This window comes from Acanthochromis polyacanthus, chromosome 21, assembly GCF_021347895.1.
Source record: "Acanthochromis polyacanthus isolate Apoly-LR-REF ecotype Palm Island chromosome 21, KAUST_Apoly_ChrSc, whole genome shotgun sequence".
Taxonomy (NCBI): domain Eukaryota; kingdom Metazoa; phylum Chordata; class Actinopteri; family Pomacentridae; genus Acanthochromis; species Acanthochromis polyacanthus.
Window position 1 is genome coordinate 22,133,738 of NC_067133.1, and position 27,083 is coordinate 22,160,820.

General features: G+C 41.3%; 1 protein-coding gene across 1 annotated transcript; it reads right to left on the minus strand.

Annotated features, from left to right (window-relative positions):
• Nucleotides 1-12,918: 12,918 nt before the first annotated feature.
• Nucleotides 12,919-26,649, minus strand: pdgfbb (platelet-derived growth factor beta polypeptide b; the record flags this gene model as incomplete). The annotated part of the gene is made up of 4 exons (XM_051941511.1): nt 26,347-26,649; nt 16,913-17,009; nt 13,312-13,505; nt 12,919-13,110 (listed from the first exon to the last, which is right to left on the minus strand). Coding segments are annotated over exons 1-4 (549 nt in total), but the record flags the coding sequence as incomplete, so codon positions are not given.
• Nucleotides 26,650-27,083: the final 434 nt, after the last annotated feature.

A 27,083-nucleotide genomic window follows, 5' to 3' on the forward strand; every position in this document is an offset into this window, starting at 1 on the left:
ATTTATCTTCATCTGTTACATCTTTCTCAAAACACTTTGACATTCACAGTGTTGGGCAAGTTACTTAGTTACAGTTACTAGTTACTTCTTTCAAAAGTAATTACATTACAGGACATTAAGTAACTTTTTTTCTTACTATAAATTATCTTATTGTATTGCCTGCCTAACTAGATGTCCAGGGTGGCTTCCATTAATCTGGCTTGTTTACATGTATCCTACAAGCACAATGTGCCACTTAGTGACCTAACCCTGCCATAGCAGTGTAGTAGTGTTAGTGCAAATGAATGAAATATATCTATAATTTCCAACTGTTTCCAACCCTCTACAAATGCAAACACATTATTTTAGGGTTGATGTGGCATCATGTTTGACAAAACAAATGTAGAAATATTGATTATTTAATTTTATTGAACAGCTCTGGTCAGAACAGATCTCCGCTGCTGCAGCCTGTTCTTTTACTCACCGTGACTGGATCATCGTGATCCACCGGTCTCTTCCCTCACATTGTTTATGTTGTATGCTTGAACCCTGTCACACACGTGGTGTGGCCGCTGCACCAGCTGACAGACAGCATCATTGTTTATGTGCAGAGAGTAGTGACTCGCGACACTTACTGGTAAACCGATTTTCTCCTCTCCTGAAAAAGTCAGATAAATTGGTCCTCAAACACATCTTAAAGTTTCACGTCGGTCCAATCTTATTAACTTTGACACTTGAAATGGCAGATGTTTCTTTCATCTTAACATCCCATTCATCTTCCTTTCTATACCTTCCACTTCCCAATATCCATCTTTTGTTTACCTCTACAACCTTCTTGCCACCTCACATGGGGATTTTGTGTGATAAAGATATGATAAATGCCTTAAATGTATTGAAAAACAAAAGCTTTAATATTTCATATGCATTCTTTTGCAGAATCAGGACATCGAAATCAAGAGGGACTGTGTAATCCAAGGGCTTTGTGCTTATCTCAACGAGGACAGCAGCACCCTTATCAAGGAGTACTTAGTCAGTAATTGCCTTTTGCTGTGAGCAATCAGTCTTGCAATGTTTAATTGGTGTATTTCAAAATGCTCAATTTGTTTTTCACCATTAGGACGTCAACTTTGAAGAAGCCGAGAGAGGCATCGCACAGACCACCATGGGGCTTTATGTGATCCAAAAAGGGGATTTTGATGATGAGGACAAGCCATCAGATGTTGAGTAGTGATTGAGGGCATGGAACTTCTGTCCAACTTGGGTATAAGTATTTCCTATGGATTTGCCATGCTGTTTGGGCTCATCTACGCACTCAATCTCAGCTATCCCCAAGAGCTTAAATTCACATCTGAGTTCTTCCAAAAAAGTGCTGAATGAACATGGATGGTAGCAGAATGTCCCCAAAGGTCCAAGCCCTTACAATAAAGATACTTCAGTGAGTACACAAATGAAGCTGCTGAACAGCTCAACTGCTGCCATTTTTCTTTACTTCTTTTCCTTTCTTTTTTTTTTGTAGCCTATTTTTATTGACATTATCGAAATGGTGGGATTGAATATTGATGATTGGATGTGTTCTTTATTGAATCCCTGCTGTAATGAGGTTAGTCGTATGTTCAGTAGCCATTTTATTCGGTATGTGTTTACACAGTCTTTACAGGTTACATGTTGATCCAAAGCCATGACATTTAACTTCATAATAGAGTTGTTTGCATATTTATGATGGACTATGTTTTGGTTTAGTCCAATGCGCCTTGCAAAGCGCCGTTAATGTTGTGCTCAATCACCGTTTTATTAGGTGGATCTTCACACATACGTCTTATACATGTAAGCCAAAGTGCATGTAATTTTATGGGATGTCTTTGATTGAATTATTCGTATAATGTAGTGTTCCTTCAGTAGCCATTGTGCAGTACACAGACAGTTTTATTCACGTTGAGCCAGGTATATTTTTGATATGCCCCGTTTAATGTTTTATGACTTTCAATAAAGTTGTCAGATTCATGCTGTGTGTTGCATTGTGATTTTAACATGTTAGCGATAACATGTTTGAAATATATTACTATTGTATACTCTAACACACAGGGTTTATGTGATATTCACCCTAACTTCAAGTGAATGAACGCATAGGGTTTATGTTAAATGTTCACTTTAACTTTAACTGAAATTTCACTTAAACTTTAACTAAATGAAGACACAAAATTTATGTATACATTTCCATTAACTTTACTGAATTGAATCACACTGAATCAGCATGTCACTTTAGAATTGAATGGAGCTCTTTCATTGAACTTACCAAATAAAATTACATGGAAAAACTACATGTGATTAAATCACTTAAGCGATGTTTTAGGGTCAATTAATTTTTTGAGTGTATATATAGGCCAAACATGAAAAAATGAATGCATTCTGATGGAAAAGCCAAAGCTCCAGAGTCAAAGCCTACTAACATAGAATGCATGGTTTAATGATGTAATGGGAAGGGGACTAAAAATTTAATGGGTTTCAATTGGGACATCTTTGTCTTTAAGGTTGCGAGTTTCTTTTTTTTTTTTTTGGCATACACAGTGTATTATTGATGCATTGTTGTATGCTAACAAACATTTCTAAATCCCCCCCCAAAAAAAAAACACCTTTACCAAATTGTAATATGGTAATAGTACCTTATTTACCCTAGTAGAACTCTTCGCTCTCAAACTGCAGGCTTACTTGTTGTTCTAGAATTTCTAAAAGTAGAATGGGAGCAGAGCCTTCAGTTATCAGGCGCCTCTCCTGTGGAACCTGCTCCCAGTTTGGTTCGGGAGGGAGATACCCTCTCTATCTTTAAGACCAGGCTTAAAACATTCCTTTTTGACAAATCTTATAGTTGGGCTGACTGGGTGACCCACAGGAGTTCGGCTTGTGTCTTCATTTGCACAGCTGACTTCCTCTTGGATGTCCCTTCGTTCTGCCCCTAGTCATGCTGCTATAGGCTTAGGCTGCTGGGGGACTTTTTTTGACGCACTGAGCCCTTCTCTATCTACCTTTACATTAATATGTATACCGTTATTGCAGTACATTCACTCTGTTTCCCCCTGTGCTATTTCTCCGAGTGTCCCTGGTCCCAGAGCTGGATGCTTCAGATCTGCGGTCGATGTTCCACCAGCTGGTCTCGTCTCCATCATGTCCACTGTGGGATGCTGCTGCTGACCTTCCTCCAGCCCTCCGCTTCCAACTCCCCTTTTTCCACCAGTCAACTCTGCATCGCCTTCACTATACTTGTTATGCTAACTTACATACTGTTTGAATTTTACTGCTAGCTATATATGGAGTATGTTTAATATCAGAGCCGTACATCATAAAGAGTAAACTATGAGTCAGTTTTTAATGCTAGCTTATACTTTTTTGTGTCACATATCTTGTCATACATGTATCCAAATGTGTGTTGTGTTTTCCTTGCTTTCTCACCCCTCCCTCTTCTCCATCCCTCCCCCTTGCCCTCTCTGTCCTTCTCAACCCGCCCGGCCAGCAGGCAGATGGGTCCCCCCTATATAGAGCCGGGTTCTGCTTGAGGTTTTCTTCCCTGTTAAAGGGTGTTTTCCTTGCCACTGTCGCCTTTGGGCTTGCTCTGGGGGTCAGGCATATGGGTTCTGTAAAGCGTCTTGAGACGATTTGACTGTAATTGACGCTATATAAATAAATTAAATGAACACAACCATCTATCCATTCTCTATACACCACTTTATCCTCATTATTGTCGCGGGGGGTGCTGGAGCCTATCCCAGCTGACTCGGGTGAAGGCAGGGGACACCCTGGACAGGTCGCCAGTCTGTCGCAGGGCTACATATACAGACAACAATCACACTCACATTCACACCTACGGGCAATTGAGAGTAATCAATTAACCTCAGCATATTTTTGGACTGTGGGAGGAAGCCGGAGTGCCGGAGAAAACCCACACATGCTCAGGGAGAACATGCAAACTCCATGCAGAAAGATCCCAGGCCCACCCCGGGATTTGAACCAGGGATCTTTTTGCTGCAAGGCGAAGTGCTAACCACTTAATCCACTGAGCAACTCTTAACACAACCATAATCATTTAAATTGAAAAGGACAAAAAATGGTTAAAGGGACTCACCTGATTCAAAAAAAGGTGGGGGCAAATGGGGCAGAAGTCACACAATTTGTGAAATAGAGATCATCTGAGTGGAGACAATTGATCTCAAGTGATTGTTGTATAAATAATATGTATGTAGAAGGTCCAGTTCACTGGTTTTAAAAATTAAAATGAAATGAACAAAAAAGTGCTCCCAGATGTAACTGCAGCATCTCTGAGAAATTAATTCTATGAAAGGGTTATTAACAAGATTAAGTCAGGGAATAGATGCAAGAAAATTTCCAAGTCACTTGATATCCCTAAGAGTACAGTTAAATCCATCATTATTAAATGAAAGGAACATGCCACATATGTTAATCTGAGTAGAGCACTTTGCCCCCAAAAAACAGTTCTGTGACTTCTAGCCCTGGTGGCTGCAAATGTGTCAAATTAGCTGAGTCACTTTTGAAGGGTGAATAATTATTGATTTTACATTTTAATATTTTTCATTAACTGACATTATTTTGTAATGTAATCTGTTTTCACTTTGACATGAAGGGTATTATTATATTATGGAAATTCTGAAAAGAAAAGTGAAACACCTTCCAGGGAGAGTGAATATAGAGCTAAATGTGTGCAGCTTGGGATTTTGGGTGGGAATGACACGTAGTTTATAATACTGTAAATGCTAGGAACACATAAATAATAGTTGGATCATTGCTTGTTTCTGTTTAGTCTTTATCAGTTTATCAGTGTCAGGTCATTATGGTTCACTGAAATATTCCAGTGACTTTTGACTGGTTAGGTAATAGTGCTGTGGAGACACAATAAGCCATGTTATCCTTTAAGGTCAGCAAGTCAACTTTTGACTGTTTCATGTCTTTACCAGTTTCTGGTCTCTCAAAGACACTTGCACTACCATGGTGGTTGACCCCTTTGTGTACTGCAAACAGGCTTGCGTATGTTTGTCATAGTCACCAAGCCTCCACGTGTGCCCCTGCCCTGTTTTTGTTTAGAAGACTGTTGAAGGTGGGGACTGCCCAGATGTCCATAGAAAAAACAAGCATACCACCTCGATGATGAATTTGGAGATGCTCCCTTGTTTAGAAGTAGTATGGCTGAGACGGTAGGTAGCTGGAATTAAAGCAAAAAATTCCTGAATAGATACAAAGGTTTAGGGGAGAAAAGCATTGATGTGAAAATTCAAGACTAAGAGTTCACTGAAATGTACACCTCACTTCATTTAAATAAGCCCTCTTTAATCTATACATCACAATTAAATGTGGGGAGGATTTATTTTACTTCAAAGTCATTCCTGGCATGATTCAGTTTAGGCAGGAGACCAGATGAATTCTTGGCTTGGTAACTCACAAACACAGCTATGCAGCTGGCTGCTGAGTTGCAGAGTTTTTGCAGCCAAGAGTCAAGTGAGTAATTGTGAAAAAAAAAAAAAAATTCAACGACACTTCATGCCAGAGTTCACCTACAGTATATCAACGCCCACTTTTACTTTTCTGTCTCTTTTGACTGACTGAACAAACTACACTGTGCATCACTGGGACTAAATACTCATTACAATGTGGGGCTGAACTTAATTAAGGAGTCAAATAATGTCTCCTGAGAGCTGTAGATGCACCAAGGCAAAACAAATGTAGTAAATGAATCCACCGGGCTCATGCAGTGGCAATAAAAGTTATGTTGTCATGACAAATTCAGGTTTTATTCTTGTGACTTCAAAGCAGTCCTGAAAGAGTTTGGCGTGACTAAAGACACCTGCTTTCTATCACTGAAAAAAGCTAATGTAAAGCTAATGTACACTTTAAAAAACATAAAAGAATGGACATTTTAGATTAAAAGGATAGTTGAAGCCCCTTCATTGCCTGCCTTAAAATCCTGTGTGATTCCTGGTAGTGTTAGTCTCGAAGTTAGCCCACTACTTGAATCAAGAAATAAATATATGAAAGATTTACTTTCCTCAAACATTATTATCAGGCTAACATTTCCATTTGTCCGACACTTAAACTGCATGATTATCTGCAATAATTACATTCCCACCAGTCTCTTGCATTTTAGTGTATAGTAATCAGCAAATGTTAGGATGCTAACACACTACATTAAGATGCTAAACATGGCAGAAAGTGTGCATGCTTCGTATCCACGTCATCGGTGACTGCAGTGTTGGCATTCATCGGCGGGTTGAGATCAATTAAAGGCAATAAAAACACAAAACAAAGGAGTTTAAGCCCATTAGTTTTCATAGCCATATGAAAATAGCATTGTTACAAAGTTATCAACAAACATTCACCTTTTTCAACATGTCTTCTAATACAAGATAAAAATATGCAACTGTTGTAAGTTGGCATAAAGAACATACAAGTCCTGTTTTTTTGATAAATGAAGATGTTTGGCTGATTATAAATTATTGGGGACACAGAATAGCATCAGCAGTATGTGTGTAACATGTTTATAAAAACACATGTATTTCTTTTTGCTATTTTAAGTGACTATTGACTAGTTTCTTTCTTGCAAGCAAAAATGATGTGCTGTGGACTACTAAAACAAACAGTGGGGGTGCTTATAGAGAGCAGGTTTATGAGTTTAAAAGTATTTGATTTTGCTAAACCATAACTAATGAAAGAGAGACATCCCTATCACACAAAAGACAGAGAATCAGATATGACAATTTTGATATAAGGCAAAATTGTTGGTAAGTATACTAACACACACTACAATACACACTTCGACACACAAAATCACACATGCACAACACTTTTTTTGACATAGAGGTTGAGTAGTGCATGATACTGGAGGTCACTGAAGGCCTTGACTTTCTTTGTAAAATTGTTCTTCTTCCTGTTTTAATCACACAACCATCCTAATAGTCTGACTCTGTTGTGCATGCTATATCTATGTAACATTTGATGTATATAGCATTAATCCACATTGAGAAGAAGAGATAAATAAATATGAAGTGTGACACCCAGTCAGGTCACAGGTCTTTGTTTCACCTGTAAAGAGATTTAAACAGAGAAACACGAATAATGCAACATTGTGTTTTTGTTCTTGAATCATATTCATCGAATTCCAGTGTTTGCAGTGAGTTAAATAAAACCACATATGATTGTATGATTATTATCATGTTAATGAGCTAATAAATTATGTCAAACATGGAAATTCTGCATTGTTGCATTCTCTGGATAACATTTTCTAACCATATCCAATTACAATACAACAGAATTATGACCATTGTTGTTAATTATTCCACTAAATGTACTCTGACTGTGATTATGAAAAATCAAGGTTTTCAGCAATAAACTTGAAACCCTATGAAGGCTTGGTTCTGTCAACATTTACATGCAGTTTCTCTCTGCTGATATCAAAATAAGGTTCAAGTAGAGTTTAGAAATTACAATTTTTTGCAGTGGTGCTTTTCAGTTCCCCACAGGCACTGTGCTTGCACACTTTTTACTTCATACTCTCAATTACCATGGAGGCAAACGTTTTCTTGAAAAATTCCCTTTTCTTCTTTCTTCGGCTCCTTACATCATTAACATATGGTTACAGAGTCACCAGAAAGTCTTCATTAGTGTTACTGAGGAGATTTCACAAGACAAGCAGGTTATTGAAAAATGAAAATACTTAAATGATAGGAATCATTCAACTTCATCTCTGGATTATCCACAAAATGCACAATGCTCAATTTGTATCCTTTAGGGGGGAAATATAGAAAGACTTAAAACTTAATAATTATTGCAAACAGTCTTCCCAATTTACTAATTCACCATGGATTGTTGTGTTGGGTATTTTCAAAAAGTTCTTGGCCTCACCTGGAAACAAGGGGTGTAACTCCTGTTTTGATGTATACTGTATGTTGTGTGTTGGCATGCTGTTGCTCGAGGGACAATGCGCCCGGTCACGTTGTCCAGAAGCAACAGCATGCCAGCGTGAGGCTTTCCTGTCCTTGCAAAGATATGATGGTCAATGTTCTGAGTTTCTGTGGACAGTGAAATTATACAGCTATACAACAAAATGGGCATTATACTCCTTGCTTCCAGGTGAGGCTACAAATTGTTTGAAGCACCCTCACTGATTCATTTTATTTTAATTTAACTTTCTGTGAACTCACCTCGGTTTGTATTAGTTCTACATTAGCATTGCTCTCATTGCTGCCTTGCTGATCCGTTTGCGATTCTTTCTCATCCTTCTCCTTGTTTGGTTTGACCGAGGCAGGAGTTTGGAGGCTTCTGCAGCTGATGGCTGCTGTGTAGTAGCTGTGGACGTTGTTGTCTCTGTCAGAGTAGAATATACATATCACAGAAACTGATATGTAAAAATGATCAAGTCTTTTCTGTATTCTTGTGACTGTGAAAATACTCTCAATTGAATTGCATCATTTCAGCAGTTAAGTTCTTAGTTTTACTCCAAAGTAAAACATTGTGCTAATGCACAAGCATTAAAGCACCCTTTTTTTTTTTTTTTTTTACAGTATCAGTTCTAGTTAACAGAATTCCATGAAGTATGTGACACTTAAAAGCCCAGAGATATTAAAAGGAACTGATTATAGTTTGTGAAATATGCTGGATTTGAAAATTAAATGTACTTATAATGTACTTTCAATTATACCATAGGTATAACAGGAGACATCAACCAGCAGAAGCTGCATTGACACACTAAAAATTTCTTCAGAAATGGCCTAATAAATATTACTGTTACCTGGTTTCTGTGTTGTTTGCAGATGTTTATCATGCAAACGTTGCTGACTGCTTATCTCCTTTTCTTTCGGTCTGTTTTCCTTGTCTCGTCTGATTTGCTGCTGTTTCAGAATCTCCTCTTGATCCATCCTTTGATGAAAAAGTAGAATCTCTTTTCTCTCCTCCAGTGTTGTCTCCTCAGTCTGTACTATCCTCTCCTCTGGAGTTTTATTCTCTCTCCATCTTGTTTGTTCACTGGGGTCTGGATTTGGCTCTTTGGTAGTTTGGAACCTGCTCTTTAATCTTTCATTCATGGTTTCCTCAGTAGGATTTAACTTAGCTTGAGGATTTGAGTATCACGTTGAAAATGACTACTTGAATGGCTCTTTGAAAAGTTAGATTTGCTTTCTGGCCATAATGGGTCATGTGCTTGTGTGTACTCATTAACTTTCATTTCAGTATTGTTGTGTGACAACCCCTCTCCATCTTCTATCAATGTCTCCTTTACCTGAATCCCAATATTATTAGTTTTCCTGCCATCTGAGACCCTACCATGGTTTCTCTCCACATTTTCCTGCTTCTCAGTTTGATCTTTAGTATCAAAAAGCCTAGTGGATTTATGAGGCCAGCGTGGAGCAAAGAAAATAGCCTCTTCAGACCAGGATGTGTCCTCCCCTGCTAGACTGTACCCTTCTCCAGATTGAGTAAAGGTGTTTCCTCTGGGGCTCCACTGCTGCTGTATGAGATCATCCAGATGGGCTCTCTGGCTTTGTTTCAGTTCATCCCACTGATGGAGTTCATCCTTTGAGTGTACCTTTCATCTTGTAAAATGAAACAAAGATAAGTTCAGCTTAACTGATGTGTCACTTCCATCTGTTCATCATCGAGCAACACTGATCCTACAACTTCATCCTATAAATGCATTCAGTGTGAAGGTCAGAAAATAAGGGGACATTTTAAATTAAACATTCTATATTTTTTGGAGAAGACCACATTTATATGATAAAAATAGCAAATATTAACATTTGTCTGTGTATTTACTATCATTAAATGACAGGCCTGAACCTATGCATGAAAATCAGTCCAATGCATGTATTATTAATACACCAAACAACTCAAGCAAACATATAATTCAAACATATTATTACATACTGTAAACAAGAATTGTATAATCACATAATACTGACAGAATCCCCAATAACAAACGGTTACAATTACAACAGAAATGCAAATTAGTGTGGTGGAGCAAGCCATCCTAATCCAATCCACTTTCTGTCCAAATCTGCAAATATCTTATTTGCCCACATTCATGGGAGAGTTGAGTTTCATGCAGTTTTGTCACTAGAGGGTGCTATGCTAAATAATAGATTATTGCACAATATAAATCACTTCTACTCCCATCCATTAAGGACCAGAACCTGTTAAACAGTCTAGTTCAGTTTGCAAATGATTTGTGTCTGTATATATATATATATATATATATATAATATATATATATATATATATAGTTTATTTATTTATTTATTTTTTCCCAAACAGCCTCTCTTCATAAAAATTTAATGGGGTTTACAAGAGAGGTGCCTTTAATTGCTATTATGAGGTAGTCAGTTTATTTTGAAATCATTGTGTATTGTTCTGCACAATGCACTCTGACGCCCCTTTCCTCCTTTGTTGGCATTTGTTTTTAAACTCCTTAAAATTATACCAACTCTCATTTCTTTATAATTTTTCTGTCTTAGTTTACCTTTTAAAGGAAGCAGAAAAGCAGAAAGCTTCAGCTTGAGCAATGGTAGGTGAGTGATTCAGTCTGCATCTTAACTGACTTTCAATTTCAGTTTCAAGACCCTTTCATAAGCTGTTAGCAATTACAAGTATTTTCTTTAAAAAAAATAGTAGTTTCTACTCAGTAAGCTTCAGCTTACTGCTAAGATATTTTAGGCTGTGCTATTTTTCATCATGGGCTGCACAGTGGTTAGCACTTTTGTCTTGCAGCAAGAAGATACCCAGTTCAAATCCCAGGGTGGGCCTGGGATCTTTCTGCATGGAGATTGCATGTTCTCCCTGTGCATGCGTGGGTTTTCTCCGGGCACTCCGGCTTCCTCCCACAGTCCAAAAATATGCTGAGGTTAATTGATAACTCTAAATTGCCCATAGGTGTGAATGTGAGTGTGATTGTTAGTCTGTATATGTAGGCCTGCGACAGACTGGCAACCTGTCCAGGGTGTCCCCTGCCTTCGCCCGAGTCAGCTGGGATAGGCTCCAGCACCCCCTTCGACCCTAGTGAGGATAAAGCGGCGTATAGAGAATGGATGGATATTTTTCATCATTATGTTGATGTTTTTTTTTTAAATGTCATAATTAATGCCTATCCCATGTGTTCACACATAAAACACAGCTAGGTTTTGTCTTGCCATTATTTTGAGTCATTATATTTTCCCTTGCTTGAGGTGTGCAGTACATACAGTACTTATGTGCAAATAAGGCATGCACCACTTGGTGAGATTAAAGCATTTACAGTGCCTTGTGAAAGTATTCGGCCCCCTTGAACTTTTCAACCTTTCGCCACATTTCAGGCTTCAAACATAAAGATATAAAATTCTAATTTTTTGTCAAGAATCAACAACAAGTGGGACACAATCGTGAAGTGGAACGAAATTTATTGAATATTTTAAACTTTTTTAACAAATAAAAACCTGAAAAGTGGGGCGTGCAATATTATTCGGCCCCCTTGCATTAATACTTTGTAGCGCCACCTTTTGCTGCAATTACAGCTGCAAGTCACTTGGGGTATGTCTCTATCAGTTTGCACATCGAGAGACTGAAATTCTTGCCCATTCCTCCTTGCAAAACAGCTCGAGCTTAGTGAGGTTGGATGGAGAGCGTTTGTGAACAGCAGTCTTCAGCTCTGCCCACAGATTCTCGATTGGATTCAGGTCTGGACTTCGACTTGGCCATTCTAACACCTGGATACATTTATTTGTGAACCATTCCATTGTAGATTTGGCTTTATGTTTTGGATCATTGTCCTGTTGGAAGATAAATCTCCGTCCCAGTTTCAGGTCTTTTGCAGACTCCAACAGGTTTTCTTCCAGAATGGTCCTGTATTTGGCTCCATTCATCTTCCCATCAATTTTAACCATCTTCCCTGTCCCTGCTGAAGAAAAGCAGGCCCAAACCATGAGGCTGCCACCACCATGTTTGACAGGGGGGATGGTGTGTTCAGGGTGATGAGCTGTGTTGCTTTTACGCCAAACATATCGTTTTGCATTGTGGCCAGAAAGTTTGATTTTGGTTTCATCTGACCAGAGCACCTTCTTCCACATGTTTGGTGTGTCTCCCAGGTGGCTTGTGGCAAACTTTAAACAAGACTTTTTACAGATATCTTTGGGAACTGGCTTTCTTCTTGCCACTCTTCCATAAAGGCCAGATTTGTGCAGTGTACGACTGATTGTTGTCCTATGGACAGACTCTCCCACCTCAGCTGTAGATCTCTGCAGTTCATCCAGAGTGATCATGGGCCTCTTGGCTGCATCTCTGATCAGTCTTCTCCTTGTTCGAGGTGAAAGTTTAGAGGGACGGCCGGGTCTTGGTAGATTTGCAGTGGTCTGATACTCCTTCCATTTCAATATGATTGCTTGCACAGTGCTCCTTGAGATGTTTAAAGCTTGGGAAATCTTTTTGTATCCAAATCCGGCTTTAAACTTCTCCACAACAGTATCTCGGACCTGCCTGGTGTGTTCCTTGGTCTTCATGATGCTCTCTGCACTTTAAACAGAACCCTGACACTATCACAGAGCAGGTGCATTTATACGGAGACTTGATTACACACAGGTGGATTCTATTTATCATCATCAGTCATTTAGGACAACATTGGATCATTCAGAGATCCTCACTGAACGTCTGGAGTGAGTTTGCTGAACTGAAAGTAAAGGGCCGAGTAATATTGCACACCCCACTTTTCAGTTTTTTATTTGTTAAAAAAGTATAAAATATCCACTAAATTTCATTCCACTTCACGATTGTGTCCCAATTGTTGTTGATTCTTGACAAAAAATTAAAATTTTATATCTTTATGTTTGAAGCCTGAAATGTGGCGAAAGGTTGAAAAGTTCAAGGGGGCCAAATACTTTCACAAGGCACTGTATACAGATAAGATATTGTACATAATATTATTTGTACCTGTCCCTGTACCTGTTCTTGGCTGAGTGTCTTGTTTCGATGCAGGTGGCTGTGCTGTTTGCGAGAGGATTTTTTTTTTGGTCCTGGGGAATGTGGAGTGGGCTGACATCTACACTCCACGTGATCCACAAATGACACAACCGCTTTAGCATAAGTTGGTCTTTTGTTGACGTACTCAATCTTCATGACCTGGAGATGTAGAGAATAGGATGGTAGTCACAAGAAATCATTCTGAGCATAGCACAAACACAGTGTGTCAGTGACAATGAACTCACATATTTCTAACATGAATTTGTTTTTCCTTAGCAGCAACACATTGCTGTTCTCATATTTAAAAATTCACATCACCGTACTGTATGTAGGTATATTGGTGAGTGTGCAGTTGATTACCTGCAAGTATCTGGTGTGTGTGACAATGGGGAGACACTGCAAGCTTTTGGTGTTGCAGCAGCCAGAGCATCGCTGCACCTCAACACAGGGTGGCCATAACAAGAAGTTTGCATTACTGCGGTCCAGCATTGCCCTGGTGACCTCAACCACCTCTGTGCGTACTTTACACAGAGCCTGCTGGGCTGGCTGGGCATCTGGGGGATGGCATATGACTGCATATGAGTATTAGTGGTAGTACTGCAGAGGTATTAGTATTCAGAACATGCATAGTTCAAACTCTATTAAGACCCTCAGTCATTGGCTTTCAAAAAGCCCTTGTGTGTGTGTTTGTTAGGTCAATAAGTAAGACAGCAATAAAAATCATGACTACATACTGAAATCTAAAATTTTCTAACATGCTGTGCAATTTAAAACTAAATTTGTCACTTTAATCAACTCAGGCTGATTGATGACTTCATCAGTCCCCCACTAATGAGAACAGAGTACTTCTTCATTCCCAAAGAAAATCAGCAACTGTCCAAGTCAGCACTAAGTCCTATTCTCTGTTTAATGAGCAGGAATAAATATTTATTCTTAAAAAGAAAACCCCTTTCTTAAATAAGTGAGGAACCCACATGAGGGTAATACCAGTACATCTTTTATGACAAGAGAAAGTCACTCTGGACAAATAAAAAGGGGGGGGGGGGGGGGGGGAACTAGCCCACCAAGGCTCCTAGGTAGTCTGTGGCCTCCATTGGCTGCAGAGATGCCATCCTCCTCATCTGAGACAAAATACATACAGCATCTGAATTATGTTTTGCCAACTAAATTCTACATACTTTAAGATAAAGCATGATTAACTGTGTGTAAAATGGAGTATGTACAAGAAGATAGAATAAAAAAAGAAAAATGCAGGAGTAGTTAATGCCACATATTAGTCACACTTAAAATATATTGTAAATTAATACAGTTGAAACCAGAAGTTTAGATATACTTCATAAAAAGATACATAACCTTTTAACCTTTTTTTCTCACTGTAATGACTAAATCAGACTAAACTTTTCCTGTTTTAGGTCAGTTAGAATTACTAAAATTATTTCTGTTTGCTAAATGCAAGTGTCATTGCAGGTCTGGGAACCCAGGTGTGGAAGCAAGAACACAGGCAGAATCGAGGAATGATTAATTAAAGGTTTATTCAAACAAAAGCTTAATGCAAATAATTCTGCTACACTTTGTGAAACTAAGTGTAGCAGAATTTATGTTTCTTTATGCTGTACTGCCTCAATTAATGCTTGTCACTGGGGGCCAATCATTGAGTATTTAAGCTGACGCCCTCCCCATTTCTTCCTTTGCGTGTTGTAGTAATCTGCCTGTTTCCTCCCCGTTAATTGTTTTATCCTTCTCAGTTGCTAAAAGTCAATGGTGGTTGTGCTGGTGATCTGGGTGCCGGTATCCCCCTCCTTTGTATGTGCTGTGCTCCCCTGTGAATTGGTTTACTTCACCACGAGTGTGTGTCATGTGTGCATTATTTTTAAAAAGAATATATTTTAAAATTTGTTTAAGCTAAAGCATTTTATTCAACCAAATCTCATTTAATTATTTTGAGATAATTTTAACAAACATTAAGTTGGTGTAGTCACCACATAAGCTCAGGGGGAATGAAACAAACCTCATTCAAAATAAAGGCAAAACATACAAAACTGTAAACTAGTGATATAGGGAGGAAATCTAAGAAAACCACAGATTAATTAGCTAAGCTAAGCTAAGCTAACAGAATGGGGTACTCATCGAAGGCAGGAGGGGGTTGCTCAAATGAAAAGGGCTCTGGGGAATCCAGAGTCTGGCGAGAAGAGTCGGAGCTTGTGAAGGCCAATAAAAGGCCAGAGTGGGGTCGACCGCAGACAAGGCAGGACCGGGGCAGCAAGTGTGCTGCTGATACAGGTCGGTCAGGCAACAGTGGTTTGAGGGAAGCAGGTTGGGGACCGGCAGAGAATGTAAATCTATGATCTGGCAGTGTGTGGAAGAATGAACCGGGTGTTTTTGGAGCGAGGTGATTGTGGGCAGGTGAGCCGATACCCACAGCTGTCTCCAATCTCTGGAATTAGGCTGGCGGCATGCAGGGCAGAAATGACAGAGAGGGAGAGGGAGGGCAAGCAAGGCTGAGCGAGAGTGGCTAGAGACAGGGAAAAAGAGAGGGAGGCAGGCAGGGGCTGAAGCAGGGATCCTAACAGCCAGAATAATGAGAGAGATTTTGTTTAGAGATTTTTTTAATTACTTTTTTCAAAGTCAGAAGTTTACACACAATTCCTTAATAATTGGTGGCAGTGCCTTCAAACTGTGTGGCTTGGGTCAAATGTTTTGAGTACCCTTCCACAAGCTTCTCACAATAGTTTGCTGGAATTTTGGCTCCTTCCTCCTGATAGAACTGGTGTAACTGAGTCAGGTTTGTAGGCCGTCTTGCTCACACACACCTTTTCAGCTCTGCCCACAAATTTTCTACAGGATTGTAATAGGTCCTCTGTGATGGCCACTCCAAAATATTGATTTTGTTGTCCATCAGCCACTTTGTAACTAATTTGGCGGTATCCTTTGGATCATTATCCATTTGGAAGACCCATTTGCAACGAAGCTTTAACTTCCTGACTGATGTCTTGAGATGTTGCTTCAATATTTCCACATAATGTGCTTTCCTCATGATGCCATCTATTTTGTGACACGCCCCCCCACCCCCCATGTCGGTACAGGACTCGCTTCACTGTGGATAATGACACTCTCTTATCAGCTTCAGCCAGCATCTTCACAAGGTCTTTTGCTTTTGTTCTGGGGTAGATACGCACATTTCACACCAAAACATCTTCATCTCTGGGACACAGAATCCATCTCCTTCCTGAGTGGTATGATGGATGGACACTCTCATGTGCTAAGACTTGCATATAATTTTTATTGTAAGTGTGCATTTCTGAGATCGTGTAGACTTTCTGCTTAATGATTTTTTATTACTGCTGATGTTAATTTGCCACAACTTGTGTCGAAAAAAAGGAATGTATTATTACATTGTCATATTTGTTTGTACTGTATCATGTTGCAGATTTATAAATACATTTTCTGCCATTTAAATAGAATCTGACATTATTAACAACAATGGTAAGATTCGAAATAACAAGCCTGTTCACATAAATCAACACACTGTTCATTCTTTTAGTGTTCTCTGCACCACTTGGCTTATTTTATTGTGCTGTTGTTTAGTCCAAACAATGTATACATCCGTTTACCCTATCAACTTTCTGAATAACTACATTACGTGAACATTTTTCTTTACAATTAATGTAAGAAAGACGCTATTGATACAGAAGAAATGTTGATCTCAACAGCATTATGGGGAGTAGCACTATTATTAATCTACCAAATTCGATGGTTGGCTTTATGTGTCAGAAAAAAAATGTTTTTGGTGGGCTGAATTGGTTGCATGATGCTAAAATGAATTAAAATGAACAATATTGCTGAAGTTAAAGTAAATATGTAAGCAATAACTTCTTTAGTATTTGTCATAAAATTCCTAGTTCTGATTCTAGTTTCAGTTTATACATCAATAGTAATATTATTAGAAAGCACTGGTCATTACCTATGGAGTCAGTAAGCAGCAGAAGCTGAAGGTCCTCCAAAGAAGAGATTGGACTTTTTCTAACCAGCTCCACCAGGGCTGCAGGCAGAGCATCCTCCTGAAACATACATATATAGATAGATGTAGATAGATCAATACAGACAAATACAATACACAAAACACATACAATACAAACAAACCACAGAAATAAGATACAGTTCTCTAAATTATCTCTGAATATGGTTACAAGAAAAGAGCAAAAACAGACAACATGCAAACAACTGAACATTGTTTTCACCAGTGCCTAACCTTTTGAGATTTTCCCACCTTACAGCCATCACTGCACAGTTTTTTTTAAAATAACATTTCACATTGCAATGAAATAACACTGCAACAAGAATGTCACAAGTGTTTATGTTCAGTTTGACTGAGGCACAATTGGGAATCTAACTAATCAAAATGAATCCTTTATTCTCAAACTCTGTCTTTAACTACAAAAATACACGTTGCGCTTCCGAGGTTGTGACAGGCTTGTTTCTGGAAGTGATCCCATAAGAAGTTACACTGAATCAAGACCAACTGAGACTATGAATTCTGTCATGGTATCTGTTTTGTTTTGTTTTTTTCCCCCCCTTTCTCCTCTCCGTTCCTCCCTCTTTTTGAGGACATGGCTTGGCTCACCGCAGTTGGCTGATTGAGCATACCTGCAAATCATCTCACCTTATCAAGACCTCCATAAAACTCTGACTTCAACTGCTCTCCAGTGCCAAATTGTTCTGTGACACAGCAACCCTCCAGTGAAACAAATTGAGTCTTTGTCTCCAGTGCTTCGCCTTTGCAACTCCACTGATCGCTTATCTTCTTGTGTTGTAGATGCTGGTGTGTGCCTCATCACCAGCTGCTAATGCTTCTCACCTAAGCTTTTGTCTTTATTGGTGTTAGCCAACTCACCTTTCAGTCATACCAAGCCGCCTCCAGTCAATTAGCGCTAGCTAGCCGGCCCTCAGGCAACTCTGCTATGCTCAAAAGACTGTTTATTCAATAAATCCACCTTTTATACTACTACTCTGCGTCTGGGTTCCTAACCCCAACAACACAAATTAATGTAAAAAAAAAAATAAATACATTTTTGTTTTTATTTTCATGGGATTTGTTTATAAAGGATACAGACTGGCCATTTTCTTTAACAACATGATGCATTTGGCCAAATACTTCCAAGCCAAATACACACTGATTTTTGATGATATAGATTGACTGCATGTTTAAGTTCCCTCATCACTGGATAAAAGCAAAATTAGAGGCACACATGGGTTCCTAAGAGCAGGGTGAATGACTATTGGCAGCGTCTTCTCATCTGTTAACATTTTAAGGGTCAACAAGGAGGGAGTCAGGAAGTGGGGGAAGGAGTGACAAAGGGAGGTAGAGGGAAGTGAGGTTCATCTTAAAATGGGGGGGTATGTTTAACAACTAAAAAGGGTTAAAATGGACAAGGATCACACATGGGTTGAGTCACTTCTTACACTAATTTGAATACTGTGCAAGAAGTTCACTTGCTTTGACATCTGAAGGGAAGAGGCAAATGTAGTCTGACCTGTAAAGTACATAACTATATGTTTTGTAACTAGGAGATATCAGCACTTGAAGCATACAATATGTGAAAGGTAGCATTCTAAACTGTTTTTTAACCTTGTAATTATAATTGTGTGTACGATTCTGTTTAGGTTCTGAAGAGTATTCTAGCAGCAAGCAGGTTATAGCCAAAAAAGCAGTCATCCATATATTCTATGTCTACCCAAACTGTTTGCCACTGGTATTTTCACATTGTCGTTTGGCTTCTCAAAGAGGTCAAATAATACAGAGGGAAATGCCTGCTGTTTTACACTTACATCTCTGCTACACAGCTGCCAATGCCCCAGAGGAGTCATCATTATTATTTCCTCCCTTTGAAGATGGAGCAAACCTGCCTCTTTGGCTAATTGTGTAGGATGAAACTATAGAATACATGCCTTTGTTCATAGTTGGACCTGCTGTCATGACTGTCATGATCCGCCTGCTCAGGAGCAGTGATGCAATCAGCCTAATGATGAACGGCTGTGCGGAGAAGCGCAGCTGACTGGAATTGTCAATCACCGCAGCATATAAGCCTGCCTTCCTGCACATCTCTTTGCCGGTTCATTCATGCTTCACGCTCCATGCTTCATCCTCTCATCTTCCAAGACCACGACGCACTCTGCCAAACCCTGCACACCGTTCCCTGTTCCCGGCAAGCCATTACTGGACTTTAGTTTCACTCTTGGACTGTTACCTGTTTCCCTGTCCCCCGCCACGTCTCTGCCTCGGCTCAGCTTGTTTTGCCTATCTTGCCACCCGTCAGATTCTGGACTATACTCTGGACCATTTGTGAGTTTTTTCCTCCCCGTATTTTAGTTTAGTTTGTTTGTTAGTTTATCTCGGCCTTCTGGTCCGCCCTTGGTTTAGTTTAGTTCATGTTCTTCTCCCTTGTTTTCCCTCCTGTCTCGTTTATTAAGAGTTTTCTGTTCATTTCCTGGTTTGCATTAAATCATAATATATTTCAACCACCTGTCCATGCCTGCTGCTTGGGTTCACACTTCTGTTTCGTGACAGAATGAACCAGCCAAGCAAGAACCCAGCAGGCACCCCAGATTTTTTTTCCTTTTCCCAATGTATTCACCCCATGCATAGTTTTGACCAGAACTCTCCCTTTTGGGGCACCCGGTTATTAAGATGCCATCCAGGGGACGACGCAATTCCCGCAGGAGGGGTTCTCGGCCAAGATCTCCTGGGGGGTCTCCAAATGCCTCCCTGGAGATATTCTTCTCCTGTGAGGAGAATAAAAGTTATTTCTATGCCCTGAGCGACCTGTACTGGGACTGGTGGGGGGACCACAGAAGTGTTCTGGTTACCCAGGGGCAGCGATTGGCTGCCCAGAAACCCGAGCTTATTAGCCACCTTCCCGATTACATCAGGGATTTTTTAAACACTCCCATACCACACGTCACCCTTTCAGTCCCCGCCTCTCGCCATACCTGTCTCCAGTCTGACTGTCCACCTGTTCCTGGTTCCCCGTTAGCCGCTGAGCTTGCCGCCACAAAGGCTGGTCACCGAAGACACCTAAGACGATGAAATTTCCCTATTCCTGTCCCTGTGGAGCTCTGCGCCACCTCACCTGCGGTGCTGGAGGGGCCCCGTGTCACCTCGCCTGCTGTGTTAGAGGGGCCAGATGCATCCTTACCTTTTGAGCGGGTCAACGCTGTCACTATTTCCGAGCAGGTCGACGCCGTCTCATTTTCCGCTGAGGTGAGACCCCGTGCCGCCTTACTCCCTGCTGAGGAGAGGCCCCGAGCCGCTTCACTCCTGGCTGAGGAGAGGCCTGGTGCTGTCTCCCTCTCTCCTGTTCCTGTGGGGGCCATCGCCCCAACTCCTGTCCATATAGGGATCTTCGCCTTGTCTTCTGTTCCTGTGGGGCCCATTGGCCCGCCTTCTGTTCCTGTGGGGCCCATCGGCCCGCCTTCGGCCCTCGAGGGCTCTATAGCCTTTCCCGCGGCCCTGGAGGAGATCAACACTTCACAGCAGCGCTAGAGGGGCTAAAGGTTCTTGCTGCAGTTTTAGAGGAGCAACTGGCTCCCGCTGCAGCTTTGGAGGAGCAACTGGCTCCCGCTGCAGCTTTGGAGGAGCAACTGGCTCCCGCTGCAGCTTTGGAGGAGCAACTGGCTCCCGCTGCAGCTCCAAAGAGGCGAAACGCCTCCCCCGAGTCCTTGATGAGGCGAAACGCCTCCCCCGAGTCCTTGATGAGGCGAAACGCCTCCCCCGAGTCCTTGATGAGGCGAAACGCCTCCCCCGAGTCCTTGATGAGGCGAAACGCCTCCCCGACACCTTTAGAGAAGCTTAACGCTTCCCCCATGGTCTTTGGGAAGCCAATAGCTTCTCCCATGGCGCTTAAGGAGCCAAAGGCTCCGTCTGCAGCCTTAAGGAGGCGTCCCTCCTCCTCCGCATCCTTGCAAGGGCGTAGCACCTCCTTGGCAGCCGTGTGGGAGCATAGTTCCTCTCCGGCAGCCTTGAGGAGGTGTAGCACCTTCCCCCTAACCCAGAAGAGACTTTGCGCCGCTTCAACATCTAGTGGTCCCCCTGCTGTGGCCACCTCAACACCATGTGGTTCCCCTGCAAGGGTAGTCTCCCCAGTCCTGTCCCTCCAGTCTTTTTTGTCCCTCCTATCCCTCTTGTCCCTCCAGGCCTTCTAGTTTCTCCAGTTCAGTCAGTCTCTCTTGTCTCTCCAGTTCAGTCAGTCCCTCCTGTCTCTCCAGTTCAGTCAGTCCCTCCTGTCTCTCCAGTTCAGTCAGTCCCTCCTGTCTCTCCAGTTCAGTCAGTCCCTCCTGTCTCTCCAGTTCAGTCAGTCCCTCCTGTCTCTCCTGTTCAGTCAGTCCCTCCTGTCTCTCCTGTTCAGTCAGTCCCTCCTGTCCAGTCAGTCCCTCCTGTCCAGTCCTTCCTGTCCCTCCGGTTCAGTCAGTCCCTCCTGTCCAGTCAGTCCAACTCAAGTCCAGCTCAATTTTAGGCCAGTCCGGCCCAGCTAGTGGTCCCCGTCCTGTCTTGTCCAGCCAGTTATTCAGTCCAGTCCAGCTAGTTTCCCAGTCCAACTAGCTATCCAGTCCAGTTCCAACCCAGTCCAGTTCAGGTCCAGTCCAGTCCCATCCTGCTCAAGTCCAGTCCAACCGTTGTCCAGTCCAACTCAAGTTCAATCCAGTTCTGGCTCAGTCCAGTCCCCAGTCCAGAGCCCCGCTCCGCCCCCGGAAGGGCCTCCTAGATTTTTTTCTTCTGGGAATATAATTTGTTTTGTTTTGCTCCGGTTTTTGGTTTTGAAATTGTGGTGTTTTGGTGTGCCTCAGAACCGCCCCAGACTGTTCTGGACATTTTGTTTGGCCCTCCGGCCTGACCCCCTCCACCCACCCGACTGGTGTGTTTTGTCCGGCCTCTGGACCTTCCTCCGTTGTTGCCCCACCCACCCGATCCCAGCCCGCCCGTCCCTCGGGCCGCCCTCCGGAGTGGTCCCTCCTGCTACAGTTGCCTGCCAGCACCCCGACCGGTCCTGTGTGCGCCAGGAGGCGCATCTTGAGGAGGGGGTACTGTCATGATCCGCCTGCTCAGGAGCAGTGATGCAATCAGCCTAATGATGAACGGCTGTGCGGAGAAGCGCAGCTGACTGGAATTGTCAATCACCGCAGCATATAAGCCTGCCTTCCTGCACATCTCTTTGCCGGTTCATTCATGCTTCACGCTCCATGCTTCATCCTCTCATCCTCCAAGACCACGACCACGACGCACTCTGCCAAACCCTGCACACCGTTCCCTGTTCCCGACAAGCCATTACTGGACTTTATTTTCACTCTCGGACTGTTACCTGTTTCCCTGTCCCCCGCCACGTCTCTGCCTCGGCTCAGCTTGTTTTGACTATCTTGCCACCCGTCAGATTCTGGACTATACTCTGGACCATCTGTGAGTTTTTTCCTCCCCGTATTTTAGTTTAGTTTGTTTGTTAGTTTATCTTGGCCTTCTGGTCCGCCCTTGGTTTAGTTTAGTTCATGTTCTTCTCCCTTGTTTTCCCTCCTGTCTCGTTTATTAAGAGTTTTCTGTTTATTTCCTGGTTTGCATTAAATCATAATTTATTTCAACCACCTGTCCGTGCCTGCTGCTTGGGTTCACACTTCTGTTTCGTGACACATGACAATTTGTATGTAAGCTAGAAAGAATAAATACTTCAGTTCTGAAGAAAAGATGAAAACGGGACAGACAGAATATATAAACAATTGATTTGTTAACAATGTCTGATATGCAACTATGGGATGCTGATGATATTGCATTCAACATTTTAAGATATTAAAACAGCTGTTTATTTCATAAGATCTCTAACTAGACATGCAAGAGCATAAAAAGATAATAGCAGTGAGTCTTATCTCATTTTAATAGATACTGTAATGTTTTATTTATTTTGAAAGAGATAAACTGCCTGTGAACAGAAAATTCATCCATCCATTCTCTATACACCGCTTTATCCTCACTAGGGTCCCGGGAGGGGCTGGAGCCTATCCCAGCTGACTTGGGCAAAGACAGGGGACACCCTGGACAGGTCACCAGTCTGTCGCAGGGCTACATATACAGACAAACAATCACATTCACACCTACGGGCAATTTAGAATAGTCAATTAACCTCAGCATGTTTTTGGACTGTGGAAGGAAGCCGGAGTGCCCGGAGAAAACCCACGCATGCACAGGGAGAACATGCAAAATCCATGCAGAAAGATCCCAGGTCCAGTGTACAGAAATTTTTTTTTCTTTAAATCTGTGCCTAATGCCTAAGAGGCTGAGTAAACTCTTTCTCAACTTCCAACTGCATCTGGAGTCGTTAACCTGTTTTGAATAATAGGCTACTGCTGAGACCCTGTCCACACGTATCCGGATAAGTCTGAAAACGCATATATTTTTCTCCAATTCGGCCTGTCATCCACACTTAACCGGAGGTTTTTGGTTCTGAAAACGGAGGTTTTGAAAACTCCGGCCAAAGTGAAGATTTGGGAAAAACCCCGGGTATGCGTTTACGTGTGGACAGACATAACCGGAGTTTTAGGAGCGCAGACGACACTGCCTGCGACAAAACTGCAGGCAACATGCGACCTTTGTAGACAAGCGGAGCAGAATGGACGCGCTCAAAAGTGTACTGGTTTCAACAATACTACAGGTGCTTTTTGCTTGTTTGATCTTACAAGCTGATTTACTGCCTCACCTCGAAGAGCATCGGAGAAGGAGGACTGCTGTGACTTCCGCTATTTTGCACCTGACAACCAGTCCACGTCCTTGGCATGTTCGACGCGAGAGAATCCACCGCCGCTCTGGATACGTGCAGACGGAGATTTTTGTAGAAAATGGAGACGTGTGGCCGCAGATTTTCTCCTAAACGGAGGGGGGCAGATATTCGGTTTTAAAAATATCCAGATACATGTGGACATGGCCTGAGGAAGCAGATGCTTCTCAGCAGCTGTTAGACCTGACTAACATGTGAACCGACTGCAAGACAGAAGATTTTCTTCAATACAGCTTTTCACAAACTCTGTTTTCTAACTGAACTGCTATCTGAACATTAGCCTCCCTATTAAAGTTGTCTGTTGTACTTTTTGCAGTTTTACAAATTTCAACATACTTTTCACCTGAAACAAATTCCCATATCTTGGTCAACTGTCAACACTGAGACACGCTAGGTACAGCAGCTGTAGTGGGCAGGGAAGGATAGAGAACATCTATTCGCACATAATTAAAGGCAGAGTCAGCTACAGTAATCTCATACATTTTTTGGTCAAATTCAATGAATATGTTCTCCCAGTCTGCTAGCTGTCTAGTATGTGTGTGTGCAGAGTCCTGCCTTTGTAAATAGGAAACAAAGTGGCTTGGAACAATGAACATTATTCATAAATCACCAATGCAGGTTTGTGCTCATGCACATTAATGCAAAGAAACAGGATAGAGAGAAAGAAGTAGGGAGCAGAGATGAAGGAAAGGGGCCAGTGAGAGCTGACTTGTTAAATATAAGCAGTCATTCTCCAGATTCACAGACTCCACAGGTCGATTTTGCTGCACACACAAGCAGTAGTCACAGCACAAGAGTAAGGTTTCACAAGTAGTCTCTGAAAGTATGCCTACAAGTGCGCAAAACAGTAATGTGTGTGTAAATAATTTTTGTTATTTCCCTTGTCAAAACTGAACTCTAAGTTTGGCAAGGCACCTGATGCAGCTCTGGATGGCACAGATAATTGTAACTTTATACAATATTCGGCTGAAGCCGAATGCCTATATCCCTCTTTAGTGGTGCCAAGCTTAATGTACATTATCACTGCAACTTTCTGCATTCTACCCACTTCAAATCTGAGTAGACTTAAGACTAAACAATTCTCTTATGATTATGAACTAAATCTACAGTTAGTTTAAACCTACAGTCTCTTTGATTTCCCAGCTGCCACACTTACAATGTTAAAATTAGACATGGGAAATTCCTAAATGTATACCTCAAAGCCTTTGCTAACAGCCTTTGCTAAAAGGCTTTGAGGTATATAAGAGTCTAAAAGACTCTTATAGTTTGGTTGGTTTTTTTTCTATGCAGTTCCTATAGAAGATATAAAATGAAGAGAGCCTGATGTCAGGAATTTAAAGTTTTCATTTTCTTCGCTAAAAATCTACCTTTATGTGAGGCTGCCATAATGGCAGAACATTATATAAACTTCCATTTATAACACCACCTTTAACATGTTATGGTTTAAGATCTAATCCAATGTAACTTCAGATTTACTGAATATTACTCAGTTCACCACATAATTTAATTTCAAACAAGTGCATCAGTTATTTAGTCTTGGGGGCAAACCATACAATACCATAAATTGAAAATGTAAAAGAAAAGCTGAATGGTTGTGCATTCTTTTTGACTTGTGTAAAAATATACTTCCTATTACTGATTTGATACTTAACCCCATATAGTTTGACAAGTGACTGACATAATTTGTCTCTGTAAGAAACAAATTAAATCTGTATGAAATTTTTTTAAAAAAACTAATGAAAGTCAGACTTTATATCAGCAGAGGAGGATAGAATTTGTAAAATGAGCATTTCATGGTTGTTTAGGTCAGGTCTCAATCGACCTGGACAAGACCCTTGGTTAAGTCTTCCTGTTTGACCTCACTAGACAATCAGACTTGAGCAATCTTCTTATGCATTTTCTTTATAGTTTTAATTTAGAATACAATATTTAAAAAAACAAATGCAAAATGGTCAACTGGTGCTGAAAAAGCAGTAAATTGCATTTTTACAATAAATATAATTAAAAGCATCTCTGCTTTTAATGATATTTACTGTAAAAGTGCAGTTTACTGCACGTTTGGGCTTAGTAGCATAATGTTAATGCAAGACAGTCATCACTGACTGGTCTACGGCTGCGGTCAACTTGTAGAACATAATCTAATAATGTGTCTTGGAACATCCAACTGTAAAAGAGCCTGTCCTGGCAGCAGGTGGTACCTGGTATAGCACTCATTCAAAACACCACTTCACTGACTGGATGATCCTACCACTTCACAAAGAAGCAAACAGGGAAAGATCTTTACAAGAGGAAACGGAAGCAGGTGCACAAATCCCAGTGTTTTAAAGAAAAACGTTTAAATATTTTAGAATTTTTTGAATATAGTAAATTATTTTTGGAGAAACTCGACTACATTATTAAAGGATATAAACAGTGCAACTTATATTAGCTCCCTAATTAATATATCCCACCTTTGCTCCAGCAAAATATCAAGTAAAACACGACTGAGCTTAATGTTTAGTATATATAGTGTAGTATATATTGTAAGTTCATACTAGTTATCACGATAAAGCATGTCTAAAAGTTTGTCATTGTGCTAACTCACCTCGGCTATGCTAAACCGCAGACAGGGTGCCAGCAGCGCTAGTAGCAGCTGCACCCACGAACTCATCGTGCTGCCCGGCGTCCAGCCTCCTCCACGGACTGGGCATTTATGGAAGGGACCGAGAGGACAACGGGTAGCCCTGTGGAACCGCCAGCTCGTGGATGGTCTGTCCACAATGTTGTTCCTTGGCAGAGATCGAGGAAGAAGAGGGAATCTATCGTATTTGTTTGTTTCTACAAACTGTCCTGGGTAATATACATTTTCTGTTGAGGTAGCTACTTCACCTTTCTGTGTGGGCTTTTCGGCTCAAAGTTCAAATGGAAAGCAATGCATTTCTTTAACAAAAGACTTCCAAGCAACTGAGGTCCAAATTTCACATGCTGACAGAAATGTCCAAGAGATTCAGAAAGTCGGCTGAGTAAGGTATATTTTCTTCTGAGCATGTTCCAGTTCAATTAAAAACAAATAGACAATTTAAAAAATCCATCTCACTTGTCTATTTCTGTAGGCAGAAGTCTGATGCTTCCCAAAATTCCACCTCAAGGGCTGAACGTCTGAAATACTTTCGCAGGTCAGGACAGTAGTTTGTGTTCCAAATTCTACGGAGTCTTATCTGTGTGTCTTGGTGCGCCTCAGCCCTGGACTTGCTTGATTACGCAGCGGCAGGGGCAGTGATGGTAGGAGGGAAGAGCTCATTTCTCAGACTGCATGTTGGTCTTCTTGACAGTATCTCTCTC